This window comes from Canis lupus, chromosome 7 (assembly GCF_048164855.1).
Source record: "Canis lupus baileyi chromosome 7, mCanLup2.hap1, whole genome shotgun sequence".
NCBI classification, from domain to species: domain Eukaryota; kingdom Metazoa; phylum Chordata; class Mammalia; order Carnivora; family Canidae; genus Canis; species Canis lupus.
In genome coordinates this window covers 63,746,859-63,772,318 of record NC_132844.1, presented here as the reverse complement: position 1 = coordinate 63,772,318, position 25,460 = coordinate 63,746,859, and the positions used below count along the sequence as shown (strand labels likewise).

Genomic DNA, 25,460 nt, shown 5'->3' with positions numbered 1-25,460 from the left:
GGTTAGAATCTTGACTCAGGAGCTCAGCTTTGCTCACAGGTGCTGTGCCTCTTCCTGGCTTCTCAACACCAATATCCCCATGGACCCCATCTGTAGGCGGTCCTATTAAAACATGGGTCCTCGCTCAGGAGGCCTGGAGGGGGCCTGAGATGCCCATGCTGGTGCATGGAGCACACTCTGGGCTGAATGAGAGGTGGTAGCTGTCCATAAATGTCAGGATAGCGACTGGCACATAAAATTATAGCTAACACTTTACATCTATTAACTCACTTCACCCTCACAACACTATGAAGTAGGATCTATTGTCCCCATGTTATAGTGGAGGAAACTGAGGCACAGGGGAGTTAAATTAGCCCAATAACTATATGATCCCTGGGGTCCTTTTGAGTTTGTGGCCTTAGGAAATACTTCCCAAGGTCTGCAGCTCCCGATCCCACACCTACATCCTAATAGACCCATTGGTGGCTGTGGGCAGCCTCTGCCAGCCAGCTGGGATCCCCCAGCTCCCCATGGCACCAGCCTCAAGCTTCTCCTTTAGCCTTGTCCCTGCCCTGATGATAGCAGGTGTCTCCCCCTCCCAACCTTGGACCGGACTCTACTCTGACTGTAACCCAGCCTACCACATAGGCCGAGCCCGCCCTGCTTGAGGGGAGACTCTCACCAACCCTTCTTGCCCTCACAGTTCTCCAAGGCCCTTATGCACTTTGGGGAGCAGGACAGCAAGATGCAGCCAGATGAGTTCTTTGGAATCTTTGACACCTTCCTGCAGGCCTTCTCGGAGGCCCGGCAGGACCTGGAGGCCATGAGGAGGAGGAAGGAGGAGGAGGAACGGCGGGCGCGCATGGAAGCCATGGTGAGAGGGCTGGGCTGAGCGGGGTGCTGCTGAGGGAAAGCAGTAGGAGGTGGGGAGACACAGGCTGTCTTAGGAAGCAGCAAAGTGGGACCAGGTGGTGAATACAGGCATCAAGGTGCCCAGCCTTGGAGTTACAGGCCGGTTGGAGGGTTCATTTGACACTTGGGCTGTGGGTGGCTGCTCTGGCCTCAGCTGGCCTCTCACTCTTCCTCCTCCTCCAGCTGAAGGAGCAGAGGGAGCGGGAGCGGTGGCAGCGGCAGCGGAAGGTCCACGCAGGCAGCACGCTGGAGGAAGGCGGCGAGTTCGATGACCTGGTGTCAGCCCTGCGCTCGGGGGAGGTTTTTGACAAGGACTTATGCAAGCTCAAGCGCAGCCGCAAGCGGTCAGGGAGCCAGGCCCTGGAAGTCACCCGGGAACGGGCCATAAGCAGGCTAAATTATTGACCTGGGCACTGGCCACAGCAGGAGGTGGGAGACGGGGCTGGGCCGAGGGGCTGAGCGGAGGCAGCCGTGATCCTTAGACAATTTGGTGCTCGGGTTAAATGAGCCCTGGGCTGGGCCCTGGGGGCGGGGCCATGTGTGGCAGGACCAGGTGTCCCCGCAGGTCTCCTGTTCCGTTACTCTTTCTGCATCCCGGCCGCCCAGGGTCCCTCTGAGGCAGACTTGGACGGCCCCGGTAGGCCCTGCAGAAGGAGCCCTGCCTCCCCACCCCCACCCCCACCCCCAGCAAGGGCACGTACGTGTTGGCACGCAACTGTTCCAGATCTAGACTGGACTGGTCCACGGGCCTTGTCCAGATTTCATGTGCAGGAGGGAATTCATGGTGGGGTGGGCCCCCTGAGAGCCCGAGTGAGAGAACGCAGGCCCCCATCCCCCAGAAGAGGCTTTAATGGAACACTGAGCTGCGGGCAAAGTTTCCTCTTGGATGGAGAAGGAAGAGGCATTAGATAGTCTAGCTAGATCGGTTTCAGAGAAAGTGCTGGGAGGAGGATGCAGAGACCAGGTCATCGGGACACAGAGTAGCAGTGCTTGTTTCCTACATCCCAAGCCCTTTAGTCCCTCTCTTGTATATCTTAAGTCTCTCCCCCTTCCTTCCCTACTGCCACCTCCCTCCTATTTACTAATCCTGAACCTCAGAACACTCACTTTTGGGTTCCCACGACTATGGTTCATGATCAGGTACTTGATGAATCTGGTTAGGGAAGGGGTTCAAGAAAGACCCCACTCATTACCACACCTTGTGCCTCGGGCATGAGGACCCTGGAACAAAACCCTCCTCTGCACAACCCACCCACTCACTGTCTTGATGTGGGACAGCACAGGTGTTGGCTGGGCATTCTGATGGCCCCTCACTAGAGGGCAGCACTTGAAGGCCTGGCTAGACTCACGGGCTCCCTGGTCCACAGTTTTAGGTTCATCAGACCCCAAACTCTTGCTCTAATGTCTGCCTCAGGGCAGACGCCACGGAGACCTCCCACTCTGTCCAGCCTGCAGAAGGCCACTTCAAACCATGTGGACCTGGCTGAGGCTGGCCCTTGGGTGTCGCTTCCAGAGAAGATCCAAAGGGCCAGAGCTGCCCTCTGTATTTACATGCAATCTCTGAGGCATTCGGACTGGGAGCCAGAGCAGGCAGGGGAAGCCAGGGAGGCGGAATACAGAGGAGAAAGCCCAATTTCCCTGGGGGTGCACTGCCTAGAGGAAACAAGGGCAGAAAGCTGGGTACCAGAGATGGGGGCTGGGACCCACCTCTCAATTCAGTTCTTCAGTCTGCCTTCCAAGGGGTCCATTCTGGTCCTCCCATCCACTCCCACCGTCTGTCCTGTGCATCTTGAGCTGTCCTTGGTTGGGGTGAAACAATGGCTATGTCTAAACTAAACTTCTATCTTCTCAAAGAAGGCAGGAGAGGTCAACTCCATCAAGCCTCTTATTTTCAATACATTTCTTCCCACTGGAGTTGACCTATCATCCTCGGAGTCCAGCCTCCCTCCATCAACCAGCTCCTTGCCATTCTATCTTCCTAACCTTCTCTTTGTTTCTCACCTTCCAACCTATTTCTCCAGCTCAGGGTTAATGCCAGTGGCCACAATGGTGGGCTAGGCCCACTCTTCAGCTGCTTATCTTTTCCCTACATCAGACTCCTGAGATAGGGCCAGAGTAGCTGCGGGGGCGGGGGACAAGAAACATAGGGTTAGTGAGCCCAGCATGTGTGTTGGTTTGAAGGGGGGAGGGATGTGAGCAAATGCAGGCCTGGCCAGGCTAGATGGGAAGAGGCCATCCTGGAGTCCAGGTGAATGCAAGATGAAGGCTTCCAGGAAGGGCAGCTGCAGAGGGCTTTGTTATACCCATCTGTATGGCCGACAGCCCCCGCTGCAAGAAGCTGGTGATGGGAAGGTGGGGTGGGGGGGGCGGTTCTCTGAAGGTCCTCTCCCAAACTGGCTGGGCTGAGGCCAACCTACCCTATAGGGGCAAAGAATGGGGGAGGGCTCCTCTTCTATCCAACAGCATGTCCGAATTGTGGCATTCCCACTCACCGTGGAAGACTGGATACACACCAGGAGAGACAAGGAATATAGAAGTTGTTCAAGACATCCTGCATCCACAGAAAAGCACACTTTGGTTTAACTGTTTACAGAGGACACATACCTTGTTCCAGGGCTCAGGCTTCTCACCCCGAAAGATTTTTCCTTTTCTATTTATTATTGTCTAGCTCTGGCCAGTAGAATAGCCAGATCTACAACAGTGCCTTGGACCATGCACCATCACATCTGAGTCAGCCAGGACGGGCTGGTGCCCCGTGGAGATGGTCGAGTTGGTATCTTGATATGCTAAATGTTTACACCTACTATATTTGTTCCTTAGTCTTTCCTGTGTCCTTCTCTCCCCCACCTGCCCCCTTCAGGTACATTTCTCCAGCTGTCTAATTTTGTGTTCATTGTAAAATTCAGTTAACCTAATCCAACCTGTCCCCTTCTCGGCAGCAGCACCCGCTCCTCCTCCCCGGTGAGGGAAGTCAGGCATGTTTGGGACAGCAGGAGGAAAAAATTCTCCAGCTGGAGAGGGAAGGGGTCTGGTCCAGGCTCTCCCCATCCCCATCCCATTTTTACCAACTGGGGTGCCATGACTGTTCCTCCAGCCTCTACCAGGGACGCCTCCATGCCACGGCTGCTTTCACCAAGCTGTCTCAGACAAGTGGGGCTAATGTACAAAATCTGCAGCATCCTTTTTACCTGCACCATTTTTATAAGAATATATTGTAATACTAAAAAATATTAAATCCGTACCATCCCCATCCAGCCTGCCTTCTTCCCATGCGGGGACTTGAGGTGTGCTGGGGAGTGGTCAACAGCTAGTAGGAGGTTGGAGCCAGTTCATATCAACTCTGAGAGCACCAACTGTTACATTTTCAAAAGTTTTGCAAGCCAATTCACATTGTATTGGTAGCTTGAAATCAGCCAAAGAATTTGGCTTTTTCTTTTCCCAAGAGCTGCTTGTCAAACATTCGCCAGCATACGGGGGTATAGGGCAGAGGGGAGGCAGGCAGGGGGTGCCACTGGGGATATACCCAAAGCCGCCTATTCTACAAAGGGAGCCCAGCCAACCAGTCCAGTGTTTGGGGATGTGCATACCAGGAACCTCTAAGTGCACCCCCTTGATCTCTAATAGCAAAACCAGTGATGAGCCCGCCACCTGACACCCACTACAGGGGGTACATCTCTGGGGCCTCCCACTCCACTCCCACCTTCTCCCACAGGGAAGACGAGGGATACTCAGAGAATGTGCCCCTTTGGCTTTTCTAGCATCCTTCTTGCTCCTCTTCCCCCGGAGGGGAGGGGTGGTGGTGGGCATGAATTCACAGCAGCTCGGTGCACTCTGCACAGATAGTCCTCATTCTTGCATCTCCAAAGTTGGCATCGTGGCTTTATTTTGTGCGCTGTGAGGGTGAAGGCAATCTTCAACTCTCTTCTTTCCCTGATATGTTCCAGAATAAAGGGGTGTGGGCAGCGGGTGGAACAGCAGTGCACAGGGCCAGGGGTGGGATGTGTGCTTGGGTCAGGGATCCCCAGGGCTACTGCTCATGTGTGTCCTGCTCAAGAGGAAGGGACCTAGGAAAAGGAGCTGGCAGCAGGATGAGTGCAATTGTTAAGCCAAAACCCTGCAAGTTTGATGGGACACAGACTCAGGCAAAAGGAGAGGGTAACTGGCCCCTTCAGAGGGGTGGTGGAGAGGCAGGAAAGGATGGGGTTGTAGCTCCAGGCTCAGGAAGGCAAAGCTGCTTTAGAGGATTTGTGGAACATTCTTAATGCAAACCGTGCATTTCCCTCCTCAAAGTGGGTTCCCTCTGCTTCATGAGCCCTTATTCTCTCCCAAAGAAGGAGAAGAGAAAACCCAAAATGAGAAGTGGAATTTAGGGACTAGGCTGTCTGAAACCGGACGTGTTATCTGGGGACTACTTCAGACAATGTGATTTTTCAGTTCTCTAGCACTGCTCATGGGGACCCCCTTCCATGACTGTGGTGTCCAGGAAGGCTGACAGGAGGCTGAGCTGGTCACTCTAGATCATATAGCAGGAAAGGGGTGGGCTGACCTTGGAGATAAACAGTGATGGGGTTACAGGAACTTGCTGGAACCACATCCCATCTTGACCCGGCTGGGCTGGGGGTGAGAGGCAAGAGCTCTAAGTCCGATGGAAGTCCCCCCGCTGACCCCCAGTCTTGCTAAGGAGTTTGATCTCACCCAACACAATGTCTCTGCTGACAGCCTTGCACATGTCGTATAGGGTGAGGGCGGCCACGGCAGCCGCGGTCAGGGCTTCCATCTCCACCCCGGTAGGGCCCCAAGCCCGGCAAGATGCTCGGATCCCCACGGCATGGCGTGCACCATCCAGCTCCAGCCGTACCTGGACATGGCTCAGGGCCACGTGGTGGCACAGAGGGATCAGCTGGCTAGTCAGCTTGGCGGCCTGGACTCCGGCCAGCTGGGCTACCACCAGGGCATCCCCCTTCTTTAGCTGGTTCTCCTGGACAAGCTTGAAGGCCACAGGCCCCAGGAGGACCACGGCTGAGGCCACAGCCACCCGCTCTGTGTCTGGCTTCCCACCCACATCTACCATAGCTGCCTGTCCTTCTGTGTCCACATGGGTTAGTTGGTCCGAGGTTGGCAGGGGTCCTGAGGGGGTGGCAGGAGCCCCGGACACTGCACTAAGGCACTTTGGGTTGGCATCTGAGTCTAGGTGGGAACTGCAGTGTCTCTGAGGGGAGTTGGACCACCGTTGGCCCAGAGGAGGGGTCCGGGAGACCCAGCATCCTTTCCACCAAGTCGACATCCGGTTGGAGAAACTCACTCTGTGTCTTATACCCTGAACGTGAAAGGGGTCCTGGGAGGAAATGCTTGGAATGGCTGGTGGGGAATCTTGGAGCATCAAAGGTAACTCTGGAAGGCAAGAAGGAAAGAGAAGAGAAACGGAGTCCAAAAAGGAAGGGTTTTTTGTCGTCCCCCACCCCACCTCTTCTCCCACCCTTTCCCTGCCCACCCTGAGTTCTTGCTTCCACACTGGAGAAGAGAGGGGTGAGGAGCAAGGAGTGTAGTGAGGAGAGAAAGCAGGAGGTATGCAGACAGAGAGCCCCGGGATACAGGTCTGCAGCCCCCCATGGCAGGCGGTGTGCAGCAGTGTTCCTGGGCCCATGGGGGGCAGTGGGTGCACTCCTGGGCTCCCCTCCCCACCAACTCCCTTGTCGTTGAAGTTCTCTTCAGAATCACCTAAAGTCTGAGGCTGCAGCCTGATCACATGACCTCTCTCGGTCACTGCATTTTCTGGAAGCTACAGTGAGGTCTCAGACTGAATTACCAATCACAGTTACTCCTCTTTACATTCTCTATGCAGGGTAAATAATAAGTACCTGGTGTCCAGGGAAGATAGTAAGGGAAATATTGTATCTATTTCAACAAGCTCTTTCAGGCCCCCTCAAGGACATCAGAAGAACCCACGGAGTGACAGGCCAATCCAAATGGTGCCGAGGGCCTTGGGAGCCTTGTAGGCTCCTGGTACTCAAAGGGTGGTCCAGTGTAGAAACATGGCCCAGACTTCCCAAATCCAACTCCGAAATGACAATAGCCCCAAGTGATTCACGTGCACATGAAAGTCGCAGGTCCTGTTCCAGGCAACCCCTGGTTTTATAGAAATCAGACCAGCTTATTATTCTATGTCCTTGAGAGGAGTAATAGATCTTATGAAGCAAATAGGCCTCCCAACTTCTGGCTTCCCAGGTTTGGGTCCCCATCTTGCCAATGTCAGAGGTACAACCCTCCTCCACAAAGGCATCCCCAGCTCCTTGCCATCAAGGTGTGTCAGCATGGGTCAAAGTCCAACTATAGGACTATGATGCTGGAAGTGAGGGGAAGAAGAGAGACGGTCAAGTTGACTTCCCAGTGGAGTGTTTTGGTGAGCTGCCTTCCCTTCTCTGGGAGGCTGGTTTGGGAGGCAGCCCACTCTAGCCTGCCTTCCTCTGGGCCCGTGCATTCACTCACTTGGTTCCAAACCCTGGAGAAGAATCCCTTTCCCTAGTTTTTCTCACTACTTTCTCTTGCCTGGTGGTATAGTTCAGAAGCCCAGATCGGGCTGTGGCCAAAGGGGCAAGGCCTCTCCTCATCTAGTCTGGGCATTTGGCAGAGCAGTAGCAGCATCCCTAAAGCTCCTCATGGATCAACCAGTTCCCCCAGAGAACACATATGACTTTATGCATATAAGTTTCCAGGAGTTAAGGAATTAGGCAGTTGAGATCCCGGTTGCCTCCTCCTGAAAAGATCAGGAACATTCTTAGCTGGCTGCCCCAAGCCCTGCCCAGATCCTGTAATAGCATCTAGGCTGGGAGGTTCTAGAGCCAAGGACAGGGTCTCCATCTTAACCAGGAGCTCCACTTTCGGGAGACAACAACCTGAGGACAACAATAGACCATAAATCTGGAAGGCCCCCTGCCCCAATTTCTGGTAAGACAGAATGATGATTTCTGTGTATACAGAGTGAGGGGGAACAATGAACGGGGAAGAGAAGACACAGTAAAACTGGAAGGGTGAGAGGAGATGGAGGAGGAGTACAAGAAACACATGATGAGAACATCAGGATGAAATGCAGGATCTGGGGGTGGCTTAGGGCAGGGGCCCCACCCCACGGGATCCCCCAGTGACAAGGGTGAGTGGTTACGTACTGATGGGTCACCCACCGATGAGGATCATGGGCCGGTTCTTCATCTGGGCAATACTGAACATGCCTGGGGTAAGGGAGAGATGGGGGGGTGGGGGAGGAAAGTAGGAAAGGGGGAAGGGAGGGGTGGGAAAGGAGAGTTCACTCTCAGGCTGACACAGAGGTAGGACGACCCAGGGACATGCAATCACTGAAGTGCGCCCTGACAAAAAGCCCCTGCTATGCACTGCAAGGTCACCCATGACAGAGCCAGCATATTCTGTGGATGCCCAGGACCCCACCCTCCTGAGAGAAGGCAATGTGTGGGATGAGACAGGTACAGTGGCCCCCCCCACCACCACATCCCCTCTCTCCAATAAAACAGCCCAGGAGAATTCAGAGTACCCTCTCCTGCACAGGCTCTGCTGTGCCAATGCTCCGGAGGGAGGAGAGAACCATCACCACACCCCCAGTCTCCAGGTGCCACAGGAGGGACTGGGTGCCAAGATGTCACTGAGTCCCGCTGGCTTCCTGCCAAGCTTTGCTCTGTCCCCTCAGCCCCTCCGGCCCACTCAGCAGCCAGCCTGGCCTGCCCCGTGCCCACCCCTTACCTGCATGCTGCTGCTTCTTCCTGCCCACAGCGGCCCCGATGATCCTCAGCAGCTCCTCCTCGGAGGCCCCTGCCCGCAGGTGATCCCGTAGAGACACCTCTGAGCTCCCGAAGAGGCAGACCTGTGGGTGGTCACCATGGGGGTGAGGAGAGCATGCCTCCCTTGTTTCCGAGCCTTGGCCCCCGTCCCTAGAGTTCCCCCGTGGGCTGAGTGCCAGCAGCTGGGTCATACTCAAGGTGGGACTTCCTGCAGTGAGGGATAGAAGGTGCTGGATGGTGAAGTCAGAGAGGCCGGAAGGGCAAAAAGTGGAACCAGACGTCCCGAGGCCTGTATCTCTGATTCACAGTCATGTTACCTTCAGCCTATAGAGCATACTATAAAAAACAGTTGCCAACAGAGATGCCACATAAAAATCCAGATGCAAACCTTCTCCTGAGACATTCCCTAGAGTAGCCTCTTTATTGCCTGAGCATGGACTCCCAATCCTGGCAGTCCCCCTGCATGTGGCACGAACATCCCATTTCACCCCCGTCTCCTCCTGATCCCTACACTCACGGACTGTACTGGCCTGGCCCTGCACACACTGCAGTTTGTAACCTGGATGGATGGCTGAACAGCACAGACCTGGTGAGGGTGGCATCCTGAAGCCACTCAAACTCGACACTCTCTAGCTTCTGAGACAGGCTGGCTGCTCGGGGGCTCAGGGGTGGATGAGGCAGTCCCAGCAGGAGAGATACCTACCCTCCTCCCACAAAGCTTTATAAAGCACCTACTGTGTGCCAGCTCTGTAGAAGGCATCGTGGACACAGGACAGAGGAATGTCTGAGAAGCCTCTGAGAGCCGAGAGCACCAGAGAAGATACAAACAGAACCTAAGTAGAAGGAGGTATACCTACTTTACCCTGCTGGCTATTCCTCACCACTCACTCCCTCACCGGGCCCACCCTCTGCCCCCAGGGGTCCACCTTCCGGGATCCCCTCTAGCTGGCTTCTGGCTGAGTTGGCTGGTGGGAGATTGGAGAGTGAAAGGAAAGAAAGATTGGGCATTTCTATCCTGCTTCTTCCAGGCTCAGACATCTCAGGCAGTGACTATTCCCCTCCACAGCCCCAGCTCCAGCCCGGTGGCCACTCCGCCAGGCTATACAGCTCTCCGTGGGCCCCTGTGACACCACTTCCTCCCAGATCCCAGGTGGGAGCAGCTGTCTGCTGCTGCCCCTCAGGTGCCTCAACATCTCTTCTGAGTCACACTCTCCCCACACTATAAATAGCCTCTCTTCAGAACTCCACCCCACCGTGTCCTGCAGGGGTCCTGACTACACAGATGCCATCCATACTTTATGGCAATTCCACATCTCCAGCCTAGAAAACTCCCCTGGCTTTTGAACAAGTGCTGGATGGTCCCTGGATGTCAAGCTCAATGCATCTGAACTCCGATCACCCTCCTTCCCAATGCTGAATAGTTCCCAAAGCCGACCAGCCCCTGGATGCCTTCTTGTGGTCTTCCACATGTGTTTCCAAGCTCCTTCATTCTTCCTTCCCATCCTCGCCTCACATTCTTACCTACACGGAACACTGTTCAGTGGCCATCTGACTAGTCTTCCTGTTTCCAAATTCAACCAGTTGGTTATTCTTCCTCAAACATGAACAGGAGTCATGTCTCCCCCTTGTCCAGCACAGCACCCTACTGTCAACAGAACACACGCTGTGCTGTACCTTTTACCTGGGCATTCAAGTCCTCTACCATGTGATTTCCCCAGACCTGGCATTGACCTGCCCTAGCCTTGTCAGTATGAACTCCAGACAGGTGTCCTCCCTTCTCTTGCCCTCCCCTCTCTATCCTTCAAGGTCATCGGTGTCCATAATGTGCTCCCTCAAGTCCTGCCCCCCTTACAGCCTGTCTGGCCACTCCTCTGACAAAGACTTACGTACTGCCACACATCAGCCCTTTGTTTGCTCTTAACCATAAGACTTTACCTCTACAAGGACTGGTTATGTCTCTGCCTCTCTGACACTCTCCAAAGGGCTGAAGGCACAGGATGTGCTGATCAGATGTGAATAACAGTCACTGGTTTCAGATCTGAGCCCTGGGCCTGGAATGGGGCCCATCCAGGGCACATTGACCCTTCACTTCTCCCCTGCCCACCCTGGTAACGTTAAGTCCCGGCAAGTGGCTCCCAATCACCTGGAAGTTACTTCAGGAGCCCCAGGACAGCAGGCCATGGGTTCGCTGTCACCTTCAGCCCCCGTGCTCTCCCCAAACTGACACTATTTCGCCATCTGCACCATGTGTCCTGTTGGTCTCCCCTCCAATTGGGGGTACAAGTGGGAAGAAATATTCCCAACACACAAGTGGCAAGGGGTCCCTTGTGAGGAAAGGGATACTTACCTTGAGGTTCCCATCAGCTGTGATTCGTAGTCGGTTACAGGTTCCACAGAAATGCTCAGACATGGATGTGATGAAGCTGACCTGGCCCCGGAAGCCAGGGATTTTAAAGGCCTGGGGTGAGGAGGGAAAGGGCCACTGAGGGGATGGGGCTGGACAGGCCCAGGACAGGCCCAGCTCCCGAGGAAGGGAGCACCCAAGGTCCCCAGACAACAGAAGACTCTGACACAATGGAGGACCTATGAGCTCTCTGCCTGCACCTGGCCTGACAGCAAACCTACTATGTTTTTGGAGGCACGTGGGCAGTGTGGCCACAGCATGTCTCCACCACTTACTGAAGTGTGGTTTAAGACAAGGTACTCACATCTGCACCCTACCCAGCCTACTGCTCTGGCCACGAGGGTGGAGGCAGCTGTGACGACACAGTCGGCCTCTTGTTATATGCCAGATGCCCCATGGTCCTCCTCCCTACCCAGGCCCACCCCTACTGCCCCCAACCTTGGCTGTGCTGGATTCCTCCTCAGGCAGCTTCTCCAGCTCTGGCCACTGCTGCTGGAGGGTGTCCAGCATCTCCTTGTAGCTAACCATCTTCTTGAAGTTCCATTTGTTGCCTGTATTGGGGTTGGAAGCCACAGAGTCACAGAGTTGCAGGAGCCTGGGGTCTTTAGGTCCACCCTCCCACAGAACCCAAGAATCAGTTCTGCCTCTTGAATAGGAGAGCCAGAGGCCCTGCCTAAAGCAGGTGAATCACACCATACCCACACTCGACTCAGAGATGCCTCTAACCCCCAATCAGATCCCTAGGCCTGGCACGCCTGCAGAGGCCCCTACCCATTATTCCCAGAGAAATTCCCATACACACAGTGGGGCCCAGGGTCACCAGCACCCACAGGGCCAGCCAGACCTTGTCCACCCCACTCAACCCTTCCCAGGGTCCTCAGCATCCCTGCACCACGGTCTCAGCATGGTGCTGGTCTAGCTCTGCTGCCAGACCCAACCTCTTCCCACTCCATCCCAGGTCACTGACCATCGAAGGGCATGTACTCTATGAAGCGCACATCCAGGGGGAGGCCCTTGGTCAAGGCCACAAAGTTCAGGAGCTCGTCCTCGTTCAGGCCTCGCATCACCACACAGTTCACCTGGGCAGGGACAAGAGGACCACAAGGCTTGTTCCCCCTGCGTTCTTTTCCAAGGAATGACCTTCAGGGGTCTGGCACTTGCCTAGGCTCTCTACTGGAGGGCCCATTCCTTGTATCTCTCCCCGCCCAGTTCTTAAGCTGGGGATGCAATGGGGGTCACTGGTTTTCTCCCCTCCAAGAGGTCAGGGGCATGCTGGATGCAGTGGGCAAGGAAGTGATGAGGGTACGGTACAGCTGCACCAGCCAGGGCGAGGAGCTGCCTGCCATGGGCCAGATGCTGGCAGCAGGAGGCCTAGCCAGGGTGGGGGGCCGAAGTCAGAGGTCAAAAGCAACAGCAGGTCCTCACCTTCACAGGGCTATAGCCCAACTCGATGGCCTTGTGGATGCCCTCCATGACCTTGTGGAAGCCTGCAAGGAGGGAGAGAAGGGTCTGGAAACTTTCTCCCTCTCCCTGCCCCCCTTACACCCAGAGGGAAGCACCAGATCTGTAAGGAGCCTCAGAGACCACCAAGTCCAGTGACCAAATAGTAAATATTTTAGGCTTTGTAGGCCGAGAGGTGAAATTGGGGATATTATTAGGTGTATCCTGTATAAGACTATATAATTTCGGAATCTGATAATTAAGTACAATCTTTTAAAATACAGCTCTACACATAGAATGGAAGAATGGAATTCTTTTTGCTGCGATAATATTTTGCTTAGCTGGGAGTTCATAATTAATGTTTTCTAACATCAAATTGATTACAAATATGATCTGTAAAATTCATTCTTGGCTCCCAGCCCCATTAAAAAACAAAAACAAAAACAAAAAACTAAAAAAAAAAAAAACAAGCAGGGGGCTGGATTTGGCTGGTGGTCTATCATGTGCCAATCCTGATCTAGGTGACCCCTCTGATTGTCTAAGCGGCAAAACTGAGACCCTAAGAAGAGGTGGTGTCCCACTGGAGGCCTCACGCTGTGTACCTTAGAATGCAGGTTTCCGGTCTCCCTTGTCAGTCCTTTGTGCTGGGGCCAGTGAGCGATTAGTCCTCACGTGATTCTCCCATCTCTGTGGTTAACCCACAGTACCTGGGATCCCAGGCTGCTTCTCACTCTCTGCTCCCTCCTCTGCCCAAGCATTTGAGGGCCTCCTGCATGCTGGCCCCTCCCCCGCCCCCTCAGCACAGCCTGGTGATTGTGTGTGATTCACAGCTGGGCCATTCCCCTGGCGGAGGGTGGCCAGAGGATGGACCCCAGGGTTTCCTTGCAGCATTTTTAGATGGCTCAGTGAGGCAGGGAAACAAGAGGAAGGTGCAGTTTTCATATAAACTGCTGTTATGATAATCTAGAAGCTTCTTCTTTTATAAAGCACTCCACCTCCAAAAAGGGGTGGTGAACATAGAAGTGTAAATGGGAAGGCAGATCTGATGTCAAGATCTACTGTCTCCAATCCTCGGTTCTAGGAAATGAGACAAGGAGGCAGAGGATATGTGGATGTCGGGGAGGGGGTGAAACCCACAAATACACTTTCAACTTTCCCACCTCAGCGCCCTCACAGGTTCCCGAGTGCCTTTCCCCTTCAAAGTGAGCTCCCTTGATCCAACTCCTCTCTCTGTTCCCCATTCCTCAAGGCCCAGAGTCAATGCCTCCTCCATGGAGCCCTCCACGTCTTCTCTGCTAGAAGTTCTCTCTCCTTCCCTGTAGCTCTTTAATCAACACAAGACAAACAAAGGTGGCCTAGTAGCAGCATGCATTTTGGCCCTTCATGGCCTGTAAGGCAGAGCAATGTCCTGTGTGCCTGTGTGTCTCTGTCTCCTTCGCAGCACCTGAAGCAGCTCTTTCCAGAGGGCAAAGACTCCATTAGCACATCCTTAACACCCGGATGGTGTAAACAGAGAGTCACACCATGGAGCAGGGGAAAGAGAAAGTGGAACTGGGAGCTAGAAGCTGTTTCTAAAGAAAGGGAGGGATCGCTGAGTCTCTTGATCTTGCAGAGAACTCTCAGTTATATACCACCATCCCAACTCAAAGGGCATCCAACCCTGGGTACTTCCCACCCCAAACTGAAGCCTACGGCCCAAGAGCCACTGGGTGCTGATCTAATGAGACCTGGGGCTCAAGGCTGCTCCACCTCCCCCACCTGTGCCCTCCCGGACAAAGCCTGGTAGGGAGGATGCCATGGAAGTGCCACTGCAGGACCCCTGCCTGGCAATGCTGACCTTGACCCTGGCACCTCAAGGCAGCTGCTTCCACCTCGGGCTGCCCCACATCTCCTCAGATCTCATTATATGGTCACCAACTTGTCCCCATCCGTCAGGGGCTATCTTGGTTTTAAAATAGAAAGGCCTGGGATCCCTGGGTGGTGCAGCGGTTTAGTGCCTGCCTTTGGACCAGGGCGCGATCCTGGAGACCCGGGATCGAATCCCACGTCAGGCTCCCGGCATGGAGCCTGCTTCTCCCTCTGCCTATGTCTCTGCCTCTCTCTCTCTCTCTGTGTGTGTGACTATCATAAATAAATAAAAAATTTAAAAAAAAATAAAATAAAATAGAAAGGCCTGTATACTAGCAACGTGCCCAGTCCTAGGCAAACTGGGGGCAGGGCAGAGGGCGACAGGTCACCACAGGTCTTAGCATCTGATCCCCCAATTTCCCCAAAGGTGTGGCTATAGAGACAGAGGACATTTGATGAGTGTGAGGAGTAAGGAATGAATTCCTAGGTTTATCTGTAGCTCAGACACCAAAAGGGAGCAACCAGGCTCCTTGCTTGGCACCAGCCACAGCTCCTCAGCTCTGTGGGAGGAGCAGCCTGGGAGGGCCACCCTCCACTATAAACCACATCTGCTCACCTTTCCTGCGAACAATGAACTCAAATTTGGCTGGCACCAGGGTGTCCAGGCTGATGTTGATGGCACTTAGACCAGCTTTCTGAAGCTGAGGCAGCAGCCGGGCTAGGTTGATGCCGTTGGTGGTGATGCCAATGGTCCTCAGCCCTTCTAGCTGGTGGAGCTGAGCTGTAGAGAGAACAGGATGGGGGTGGGGGTGTGGTGTGTATGGTCAGTCTGTTTCTTTCTAGTGAGGTCCCAGAAAAGGGCTGGAAGAAAAAATTCCAAGTCTAAATAAGGTGGATAGAAAAGGGGTTCTCTGTACTCCTCTATTAACTGGGCTTAGCTTAATAAAAAAAAAATAGAAAAATAAAAACTCTGACAAAAATAACCAAAAGATTACATATTGAGTGTTCATTCTGCTAGAAGCCCTGTTGAGGGCTTTATGTGCCTTAGCTCATTGAAGCCTCACAACAAGGATTATCCCCATTTAATAGATAAGGCAAGAGAGGCTTGGAGAGATTATGAAATCGCTTGAAATCACACAGCTAATAAAAACAGCTGAGATTCAAATCCCTGTGTCCTTGACTCCAAGACTGCTCTTGGTAAACCTACTCACAGGTCCTCATACTCTGCACATGAGAAACAAAGAAGTGTTTGGATTATTTGCTAAACCGCCTCCTCCCCAAATCCCTAGACATAACAAAAGGACAAAGAAAGAGTCCACAATAGAGCTGGAAGGTAAGAAAGAATGCCTTCAATGGCCCAAGTGGAAGAACCCTGAGAGATAGAAAGCAGATAGGCTCCCGCAGATTAAAGAAACCACACCCCAAAGCACATACGGAAGGTTCTATACAAAGTAGGAGCGGGACTAATACACCCCAAACTTTGCATTCACCTATACAGGAAGTAGGAAGGACCCTATGCATGTCAAGCAGGTTGTCAGTCTGGAGAACTAAATTTGCCTGAGCTGGATAAATTGGTCTCCCTCCATCCCTGCGTGCAGGGGGAAGGCTGCAGCTTTTACCCCAAGGCTAGAGTACTTAAGCTAGTTGAAAGGAGTGGGGGCAACCAGCATGAATGGAAACAGCAGTGGCAGTCAGGCCAACAGAAGCCTTGGACACTGAGATAAGTACAGAGCCAATAGTCAGCACACATGTAAGGAGAATGTTGCATAAGAAAGATAAATTCCACAAACAGAAGAATGAAAGAGGAAGGAAAAGTGACAGAGATAACAGAAGATGATTCTTTTAAAAAACTGGGGTTACATGAATAAACATCCTCAACAAAGTATTAGCAAACCATATGCAACGACATATAAAAAGGATCATACATCATGATCAAATGGAATTTATTCCAGGGATGCAAGGATGGTTCAATGTTCACAAAATCAACGTGATACATGCTACATAGAGAAAATGAAGGTTAAAAATCAGATGACCATCAGGACGCCTGAGTGGCTCAGTGGTTGAGTGTCTGCCTTCTACTTAGGGTGTGATCCTGGGGTCCCGGGATTGAGTCCCACATCAGGCTCCCTGCAGGGAGCCTGTCTCTCCCTCTGCCTATGTCTCTGCATCTCTCTATGTGTCTCTCATGAATAAATAAATAAAATCTTTAAAAAAAAAATCAGATGACCACATCAATAGATGCAGAAAAAATATCTGACAAAATTTGACACCCTTTCATGACAAAAACTGGGGAAAAAACCCCCACTAACTTGAAAAAAATACATGTACCTCCATTGTTCACTGCAACATTCTTTGCAAAAGCAAATACATGGAAAACAACTTAAATGTTCACTGATGATGAACAAATAAAAAATACACACATACACATACACAATGTAATGGTATTTAGCCATAAAAAAGGAAGTCTTGCCATCCATAACAACATGGATGGACCTTGAAGGCATAAGGTAAATGGAATAAGTCAGACAGAGAAAGACAAATACCATATGATCTCACTTATATGTGGAATCTAAAACCAAAACACACATACACACACACACAGACACAGACACACACACACACACACCAAAAAAACAAAACAAAACAAAACAAAACAAAAAACACTTAAATTCACAGATAAAGAAAACAGATTGGTAATTGCCAGAGGTGAGGAACAGGGAGTGAGCAAAATGGGTGAAGATGGTCAAAGGTATACATATCAGTTATAAAATACATAAGTCATGGTGATGTACAGCACAGTGACTACAGTTAATAATACTGTGTTTTATATTTGAAAGTTGCAAAGACAGTAGATCTTAAAGGTTCTCATCAGAAGAAAAATAATTATGTGTAGTGATGGATGTTAACCAGATTTATTGTGGTTTTCATTTTGCAATGTATACAAATATTGAATCACTCTGCTGTACACCTGAAACTAACAATGTTATATGTGAATTATATGTCAAAAAAATCACAGTTAATACCCTCAGGAGGACAAATATTATATCCTGAAAACAAGAACAAGAATGAATTACAACTCTTGAAAATGAAAGGACAGTTATAGAAAGAAAAAAACTAGGGCGCCTGCATGGCTCAGTCAGTTGAGCATCCACTCAAATAGAAAAACCTTAAAAAAAAAAAAAAAAAAACTAGATGGAAAGACAGAATGGACACTTATGATCAGCAAATAAGCAAGCTGGAATTGAGCAAAGGAATGCTCCCATAACTGTATACAAAAAGCAACAGAATGGGACAAAAAAAGCCAAAAAACAAAAAAACAAAAAACAAGGGCTTCCATTTAAGTCTAGAGAAAAAATACTGTGTAAAAATGTCCATAGTAGCTATCTTTGATCAGAAGGATTATAGGTGATTTTTTAAAAAGATTTTATTTATTTATTCATGAGAGACACACAGAGAGAGAGAGAGAGGCAGAGACACAGGTGGAGGGAGAAGCAGGCTCCATGCAGGGAGCCCGATGTGGGACTCGATCCCGGGACTCCAGGATCACACCCTGGGCCAAAGGCAGGCGCTAAACTGCTGAGCCACCTAGGGATCCCTATAGGTGATTCTTATACTTACTTATCTAGAGGTAAAATTTATTTCAAACTCTTTGGATGCAAGAATCTTGGTGAACTCAGCTCTACACGAGTGCAGAAACCAAAGTACAGTGCCCTAATGAAGCTGGATTGAGAAAAAGCCAACAGCAGATCACAAAATTAACACCCAGCTTAAGTAGGGGTGTGTGGAAAAGCACATGCTCCTGATGTAAGACTATATTAATTATATAACTTTTCTGGAGATAAGCTCTGTATCTGGAGAGAATTAGTTTGTGGAACTTTATGAAGCCTGTGATCTGAAATTTCACTTCTAAGAATTTAATCTAAGGAAATAATTAAGGATGTGAACAATATTTATTCGCAAGAATGTTTATTAAAGAACAATACACAATAAAAGGAAGAGGGAAATCATCCAGATAGCCAACAACAGAAAACTGGCTAAATTATACTTTGTCTAGGTAATGGAATGTTATATAACCAAACATGACTGTAAAATCATGTTAGGGAGGTTGGGAAATATACATGCTATATTAGTCCAGGTTGAAAACAGCAGGTAGAAACTAGATACAAAGCAAAAAGACAGGCAGTTCACCAAACCAAAATGTGGACAGTTGTTGCAATAGGGCAGTAGTGACATCTTTTTTGTTTATTTAAAATAAACATGCATTATTCTTGTAACAAGAAAATAATAGTTTAAAAATAAAAGCTGTTGTTTTAAAAACATCAAAATTAATTCTGGGAAACTCCACTAAAATGAAGTTGGGAGGTTTTGGCAGCGGGAGGGAGCCCTCATGGTCTACCACTCAGAGTCACTTGTACACCCAACAGGAAGAAAGGGACTTGACCTTGCAAGTGGATACTACTTTACTTTTCCAGCTGGGGAATGAAACACTTTCCTTTTCCACCTGGCAGCAGCTCAGCCAGTGAGAAGCCAGTATACTTCTAACTCCTGTTGACTCCAATGGACTTTTCATTTATAGCAGCCTTCCTATTTACTCCTTTTCTCCATAAAAAAACCCTACTTCTGCTTTTCTTCTCCGGACTCGCCTCTGGTTTTGCTACAGCTTGTCTACCCCAGATTGCAATTCTCGTTCATCCCTGAATAAACCCATTTCTGCTGGTATAATAACTGGCAATTTTAATTTTTTTAAAGATTTTATTTATTCATAAGAGACAAAGAGAGAGGCAGAGACATAGGCAGAGGGAAAAGCAGATTCCCTGTGGGGACCCTCCCATGCGGGACTCAATCCCAGGACCCCTAGGACCATAACCTGAACCAAAGGCAGATGCTCAACCACCGAGCCACCCAGGCGTCCCCAGTTTTAATTTTTAATGTGAACAAAAGAAAGCAAAGAGCTTTACTGTGGGAAAGTAAAATATGCAAAATTAGTAGTAGTTGTCTCCCTCTACCAAATCAACTCTGAAGAAACATAGAATCTCGGAACTGTAAAAAATGAAAATCTCGAGGAACACCGGGAGGACAGTGCTTTTGAACTGCTGTGGGGAGGGCATTTATAGCCTGGAGTTGAAGGCAAATGGCAAAGAAGGTAAACAGTTCAAGGAAAATAAGGCAGTTCAAGCTTCTGCCTTCACCCACTGATGCCTCAGAACAATCATCGTTTGTCCCTTCCCTGAAGAAATCGGTGTCAAGCACCCCAGAGCACTCAGCTGGGGAATCCACCGGAGGTAAACTCAAGGAATCTGCCAGAGTCCTTCTGGAAGAGGAGTTGAAGACAACATCCTTAGGCATTCATTCCTCATTCACCCCCCACCAAAGCCCCAGAACTGGTAGACTAAAATCAAGGGTACTACCTCCTTGAAGCCAAATCTGCTTCTCTCTGATGGTCTGAAGGCGAAGACCTGTAGGGTTGCCATATTACATAATATTACATAATATTATGTAATGGTAGGAGGTGCCATTCTCATCATAATGTAAATGAATAGCAGTGCTTCCTGGAGTCGTGTAGTGTACGACTTATGCAGTCATACATGGCAAGCCCAGTTGTTTGGTAGGGAGACTACAAACATGAGTAATAACTGTGATATTCTCCGTTCTTCAGCCCCATGGGCCCATCAGAGATTAAGATCTGGCCTTAAAGCTTTTTCCATTAAACAGTGCCATACAGAATAGCTAATATCCTCAGGGGAAAAAATTTACCAGCTAAACTAAGGAGACCTTTGAGAAGAACAACTAATGCTCCCTGCCCTCCTTAACCCAAAATCTATAAAATATATAGCAGAATTATTAAAACAGAACAAAAGTAAATACAGCAAAAGAAATAACAAAGGCTAGCAACATGAAAAAAATTTCATCATAAAAAAGAATGAGGGGAGGGACACCTGGGTGGCTCAGTTTTTGAGTGTCTGCCTTTGGCTCAGGCTGTGGTCCTGGGGTTCTGAGATCAAGTTCTGCATTGTGCTCCCTGCATGGATCCTGCTTCTTCCTCTGCCTGTGTCTCTGCCTATCTCTCTGTGTTTGTCATGAATAAATAAAATCTTAAAAAAAAAATAACGAGGGGAAAGAAATAGTAGATGAAGGCATAATTGTGAAATAAAGAACACAAGAAATAAGATCTATAATAACATGGTGAAGTAGAAGCTAAGATTTAGGGCTCTCCCAGGAAGAGGAAGAAGAGAGGGGCACTTAAGTAGCTCAGCAGGTTAAGCGTTTGACTATTGGTTTCAGTTCAGGTCATGATCTTAGGGTCGTGAGACTGAATCCCAAGTCTGGCTCTGTGTTCAGCATGGAGCCTGCTTGAGATTCTCTCCCTCTCCCTGTGCCCCTAGCCCTGCTCTCTCTCTCTCTCTCTCTCTGTCAAATAAAATAAATAAAATCTTTGAAAAAAAGAAAAAAGAGGAAGAGAATAAGAAGTCACAATATAATTAAAAATTGTAGGTCATAAGTAGAAGGGTATCAAGCTTTGCATAGGGTGCCTCACTCAGTCTGGAGTCTGCTTGTCCCTCTCCCTCTACTCCTCCCACTTGTGTGTGCATTCTCTCTCTCTCTCTCTCTCTCTCTCTCTCTCTTTCTCTCAAATAAATGCAATATTTTTTTAAAAAAATTAAAAAGAGAGAGATATACACACAGAGGGGCAGACTAGTCCTAATAACCCAGAGATAAAATTCTAGAAAATATCAACAATACAGGTGGGGGTAAGAGTAACAAAGATCAAGGGGCCTGAGAGTGCACTAAAGTTCTTATCTTGTCAAGGAAAAGAGAGATCATTTATTTAAAAGCCAAAAGAGAGGAAAAAGAAATATAGAAGAAGTATGACAGATAAAAGATTATAGAAATAAGTCCAAATATTTCAATAGTTTCCATAAAGGTACCAGGCATCAACACAATAGTTAGGTCAGAGATCGTCAAATTTGGTAAAAGAGACACAGGTAACAGCTATGTGCTGTAATAACAGACATATCTAAAGCATAATAAGAACATAAAAAGGTTTAAAGTAAAAAGGTGAAACCAGACACAATGGTCTTACTAAAGCCAAAAGCAAGTTAATATAACTTTAGTAAAGTAAAATACATAGACCTTAAAGACCCAAAGTATCATTATAAAGAAAGCCATTACATAGTGATAAAAAATTCAATTTATGAAGAAGACATAACAATTCTCATCACATATGAACCTAATAAAATCACTTCCACTATATATAAAATAAAAAGAAATAGGACCTCTGGGAGAAATTAACAAATCTACCTACTTATTTATTATTGGCAGGCCAAACAGATAGAAAGCCAGCAAATAGAGATAACCAAAGATTTGAACAATAAAATTAACAAGCTGGAGCCAATGAACAAATACAGATGTCTCCATCCAATAATTAAATAACCATTCTCTGCAAGCACACATAGAACATTTATAAAAACTGACAATATATTAAATCATAAAGAAAGCCTCAATAAATTTTAAAGAATAATTATCATATAGAGAAGATTCTGACCACTACATAATTAAATTATAATTTAATAATAAAATATAAATGAAAAATCCTCATATATTCAGAAATTAAAAACAAGACATAAATATTTCATAGATCAAAGCACAAATCAGAATAAAAATTAAATACTTATAGCTAAATGTTATGAAAGAAATAGGCTACATCAAGATGGAAGCAGAAGTAATAAAACAGAATAGAAATATACAGAAATATACTAGTAAGATTCAACAAATCCAAAAGTTGGTTTGTTGAAGATTAGCGCAATAGACAAACCTCTGGCAAAATTTATCAAGAAACAAAAAAGAGATAAGGTACAAATAAATCATAGTGAGATTAAAAAAACCAAAACTGCAAGTAAAACAGATTAAAAGATAAGAAAATGCTATCAACAATTTACACCAATAAATTTGAAATAAGAAATAATGACAAATGTCTTAAAAAAAAAAAAACTACCAAAACTGACTCTAAAAGAAGTCAAGATTTTGAATAGTACAATAACTATTAAAGGAATTGAAGCATCAGTTAAAAACTCCCTGCAAAGACTATACGAGGTACAAGTTTACAAGTGAGAAAAAATAAGTGATTATTACAGATTAATACAAACTCTTGCAGATGAAAGAATAAGAGGCAATATTATGTGCTATGATTGTATGTTTGTGCCCTCTCTCATTCAAATTCACATGTTGAATCCTAATGCTCAATGTGATGATGTTAGAAGAAGGAGCCTTTGGGAGGTGATTAGGTCTTAAGGATGAGGGATTAGTGCTCTGATAAAAGAGATTCCACAGACCTCCCTCTGCCATGTGACCATACAATGAGAAGTCTGTGAGCTAGAAAAAAGCCCTCATCTGACCATGCTGGCACCTTCATCTTGGATTTCCAACCTCCAGAACTGTGAGAAATAAATGTTTGTTGTTTATAAGCTACCTAACCTATGATATTTTGTTAGAGCAGCCCGAGTGGACTAATACACTACCCAACTCATTCGTTGAAAATTAACATCACAATCAGTCAAGGCAGGCATGAGGAAGGCAAAATACATGCCCATTGTACTCACAGATATAAATGCAAAAACTTAAAATATCAATAAACTGAACCTAATAGTAGATAAAAGCACCGTTTACCATGACTAGGTTGAGTGTACTACAGGAGTACTATAAGAAAAGCCATAAAGTCATTCAGAATAATAGCATATAGAAAAAAAAAATCATAGATCATCCTAACATATATAAAGAAAGTATATAACTTAAAAAAAAAAAAACTTAAGATAGAAAGGGACCTTCATTGCTTAAGTTATTTGTGGAAAAAAAAATGAAATACCATTCTAAATGGGGAAACATTAGGAGCATTCTCCTATTACTATTACTATTCAAGATTATATTGAGATCTTAGATATTGCAATAGGACAAGAAAAGGAAATTAAAATCAATAGATAAGAAAGGAAAAAAATTCCCTTAGTTGCTGATGATATGGTTGCTAGTACAGAAAATTTCAAGGAATCTAAACAGACATATTCTTCTATCAATGCTATAATATACCAAAAACAATTAAACAATGTAATTTTAAAAGTTTTATACTCTCCATCAGGACGCTAGCATAAAACAGAATTAATCCCAAATCGTTAAAAGGAAAACTTTAATGAATGACTACTTGCCAAGGTATGGGCAGAATTAAGGGCCCTAACAATTAGTACAACACTCAGACTAGTAACACTGGGGATCCATTACCATGCCTAGGACCAAAAACACATGGACTCCTAACTTAATTTCCTCTCCAACTAAGTCACCATGGAGGTCAGGATGCTCTGTGGGAGTTTTAGTCTTGGAGGGAATTCAGCTACTGTCAAAAACCCAATGAAGAAACCCAAATGCATCGGAAAAGCAAGAGGCAAGGAGACCCTGGGTAACCTTAGGGGTCAGCCACCTAGAGCAGAGAGAAGGGCAAAGGAAGGAGATGGCTGTGGGAAGGTGGGAGTATGAACAAAACAGAGGTCAATTCTCCCCAATTTGATATATAGATTTAATGACATTAAAATACCAAGAGATATACATACTATGAACACTCTTAAAAGAAAACAACTCCATTTATAACATAAAAATAAAAGATTTAGGAATTAACCAAGGAGGGAAAAGGCTTGCACTATGACAACTATAAAACATTGCCAAAATAAATGAAAGATAAATGGACACGCATCATAGATTGGAAGACTTAATATTGTTAACATGACAATATTACCTCAAGAAATCTACAGATTCAATGCAACCTCTAGCAAAATCCAATGACGTTTTTTGTTGAAATAGAAGAACCCACCCTAAAATTCACATGGAATCTCAAGGAAGCCCAAATAGCCAAAACAATCTTGAAAAGGAAGAACAAATGGAAGACTCCCACTTCCTGGTTTCAAAACCTATTATGAAGCTATAGTAATCAAAACAGGGTGGTATTGGCATAGACATATACACCAATGGAATAGAGTCCAGAAATAAACCCTTGCATGTATGGTCAAATGATTTTAAGGGTGTCTAGACCATTCAGTGCATTTGAAAGCAAACAGTGTTAGGAAAATTGGGTATTTACATGCCAAAGAATGAAGTTGGACCTTTACCAAACATCATATTCAAAAATTAACTTGAAATGGCTCAGTGACCAAAATATAAGCCCTAAAACAATAAAACTCTTGGAAGAAATCCTAGCATAAAAGCTATATGACACTGGATTTGGCATTGGTTTCTTGGATAGGACACCAAAGGCACAGGCAACAAAAGAAAAATAGACAAATTGGACTTCAGCAGTATTTAAAATTTTTGTGCATCAAAAGACACTTTCAACAGAGCAGCCACAGAATGGGAGAAAATACCTATAAATCATGTATCTGATAAAGGGTTAATATCAAGAATATTAGAGAATTCCTCAAATTTAGCAGCAACAACAAAACAACTTAATTTAAAAGCAGGTAAAGAATCTGAATAGATCTTTCTCCAGAGAAGATCTATGAACGGCCAATAAGCACATGAAAAGATGTTCAACATCACTAATCATTAGTGCAAATTGAAATTACAGTGAGATACCACCCCACACCCACTAGCTTGGCTACTATCAAAAAAAAAAAAAAAAAAACCCAGAAACAACCGTGCTGATGAGGATGTGGAGAAAGTAGAGCCCTCTGCACTGCTGGTGGGAATGTAAACTGGTGCAGTTGCTGTGGAAAACAGTATAGGGGTCCCCCCCAAAAAATTAGAAACAGAAATACCATATGACCCAGCAATGCCACTTCCACAATCTCTTTGAAATCAGGGTTTCAAAGAGATATTTTTACACCAATGTTCACAGCAGCATTATGGAGAAGCAATCCAAGCTGACCAATAAATAGATTACCAACACATGGTATAGACATAAATATTATTCAGCTTTAAAAAGAAATGTTGCGGGATGCCTGGGTGGCTCAGTGGTTTAACACCTGCCTTTGGCCCAGGTTGTGATCCTGGAGTCCTGGGATCGAGTCCCACATCGGGCTCCCTGCATGGAGCCTGCTTCTCCCTCTGCCTGTGTC

At 47.4% G+C, this 25,460-nt stretch overlaps 2 protein-coding genes across 11 annotated transcripts in view; one reads left to right on the top strand and one right to left on the bottom strand.

Annotated features, from left to right (window-relative positions):
- Positions 1-4,141, top strand: part of DAAM2 (dishevelled associated activator of morphogenesis 2) — a 115,625-nt gene extending 111,484 nt beyond the window's left edge. For all 7 annotated transcript variants that reach the window (XM_072833133.1, XM_072833134.1, XM_072833135.1 and 4 more), the window contains 2 exons: positions 683-853; positions 1,075-4,141. In XM_072833133.1, coding sequence (XP_072689234.1) covers positions 683-853; positions 1,075-1,296 — 393 coding nt within the window. In that variant the 3' untranslated portion in view covers positions 1,297-4,141. The remainder of the gene's footprint in view (positions 1-682; positions 854-1,074) is intronic.
- A 599-nt stretch (positions 4,142-4,740) lies between these two features.
- MOCS1 (molybdenum cofactor synthesis 1) overlaps positions 4,741-25,460 on the bottom strand; it is a 34,757-nt gene continuing 14,037 nt past the window's right edge. The window contains exons 4-11 of one of the 4 annotated variants that reach the window (XM_072833143.1): positions 14,987-15,151; positions 12,508-12,569; positions 12,050-12,161; positions 11,521-11,633; positions 11,026-11,136; positions 8,641-8,761; positions 8,055-8,117; positions 4,741-6,282 (exon numbers count right to left, since the gene is read on the bottom strand). In XM_072833143.1, the coding sequence (XP_072689244.1) occupies positions 8,062-8,117; positions 8,641-8,761; positions 11,026-11,136; positions 11,521-11,633; positions 12,050-12,161; positions 12,508-12,569; positions 14,987-15,151 (740 nt within the window). In that variant the 3' untranslated portion in view covers positions 4,741-6,282; positions 8,055-8,061. The remainder of the gene's footprint in view (positions 6,283-8,054; positions 8,118-8,640; positions 8,762-11,025; positions 11,137-11,520; positions 11,634-12,049; positions 12,162-12,507; positions 12,570-14,986; positions 15,152-25,460) is intronic. The other 3 variants (XM_072833140.1, XM_072833141.1, XM_072833142.1) reach the window with 3 other exon arrangements.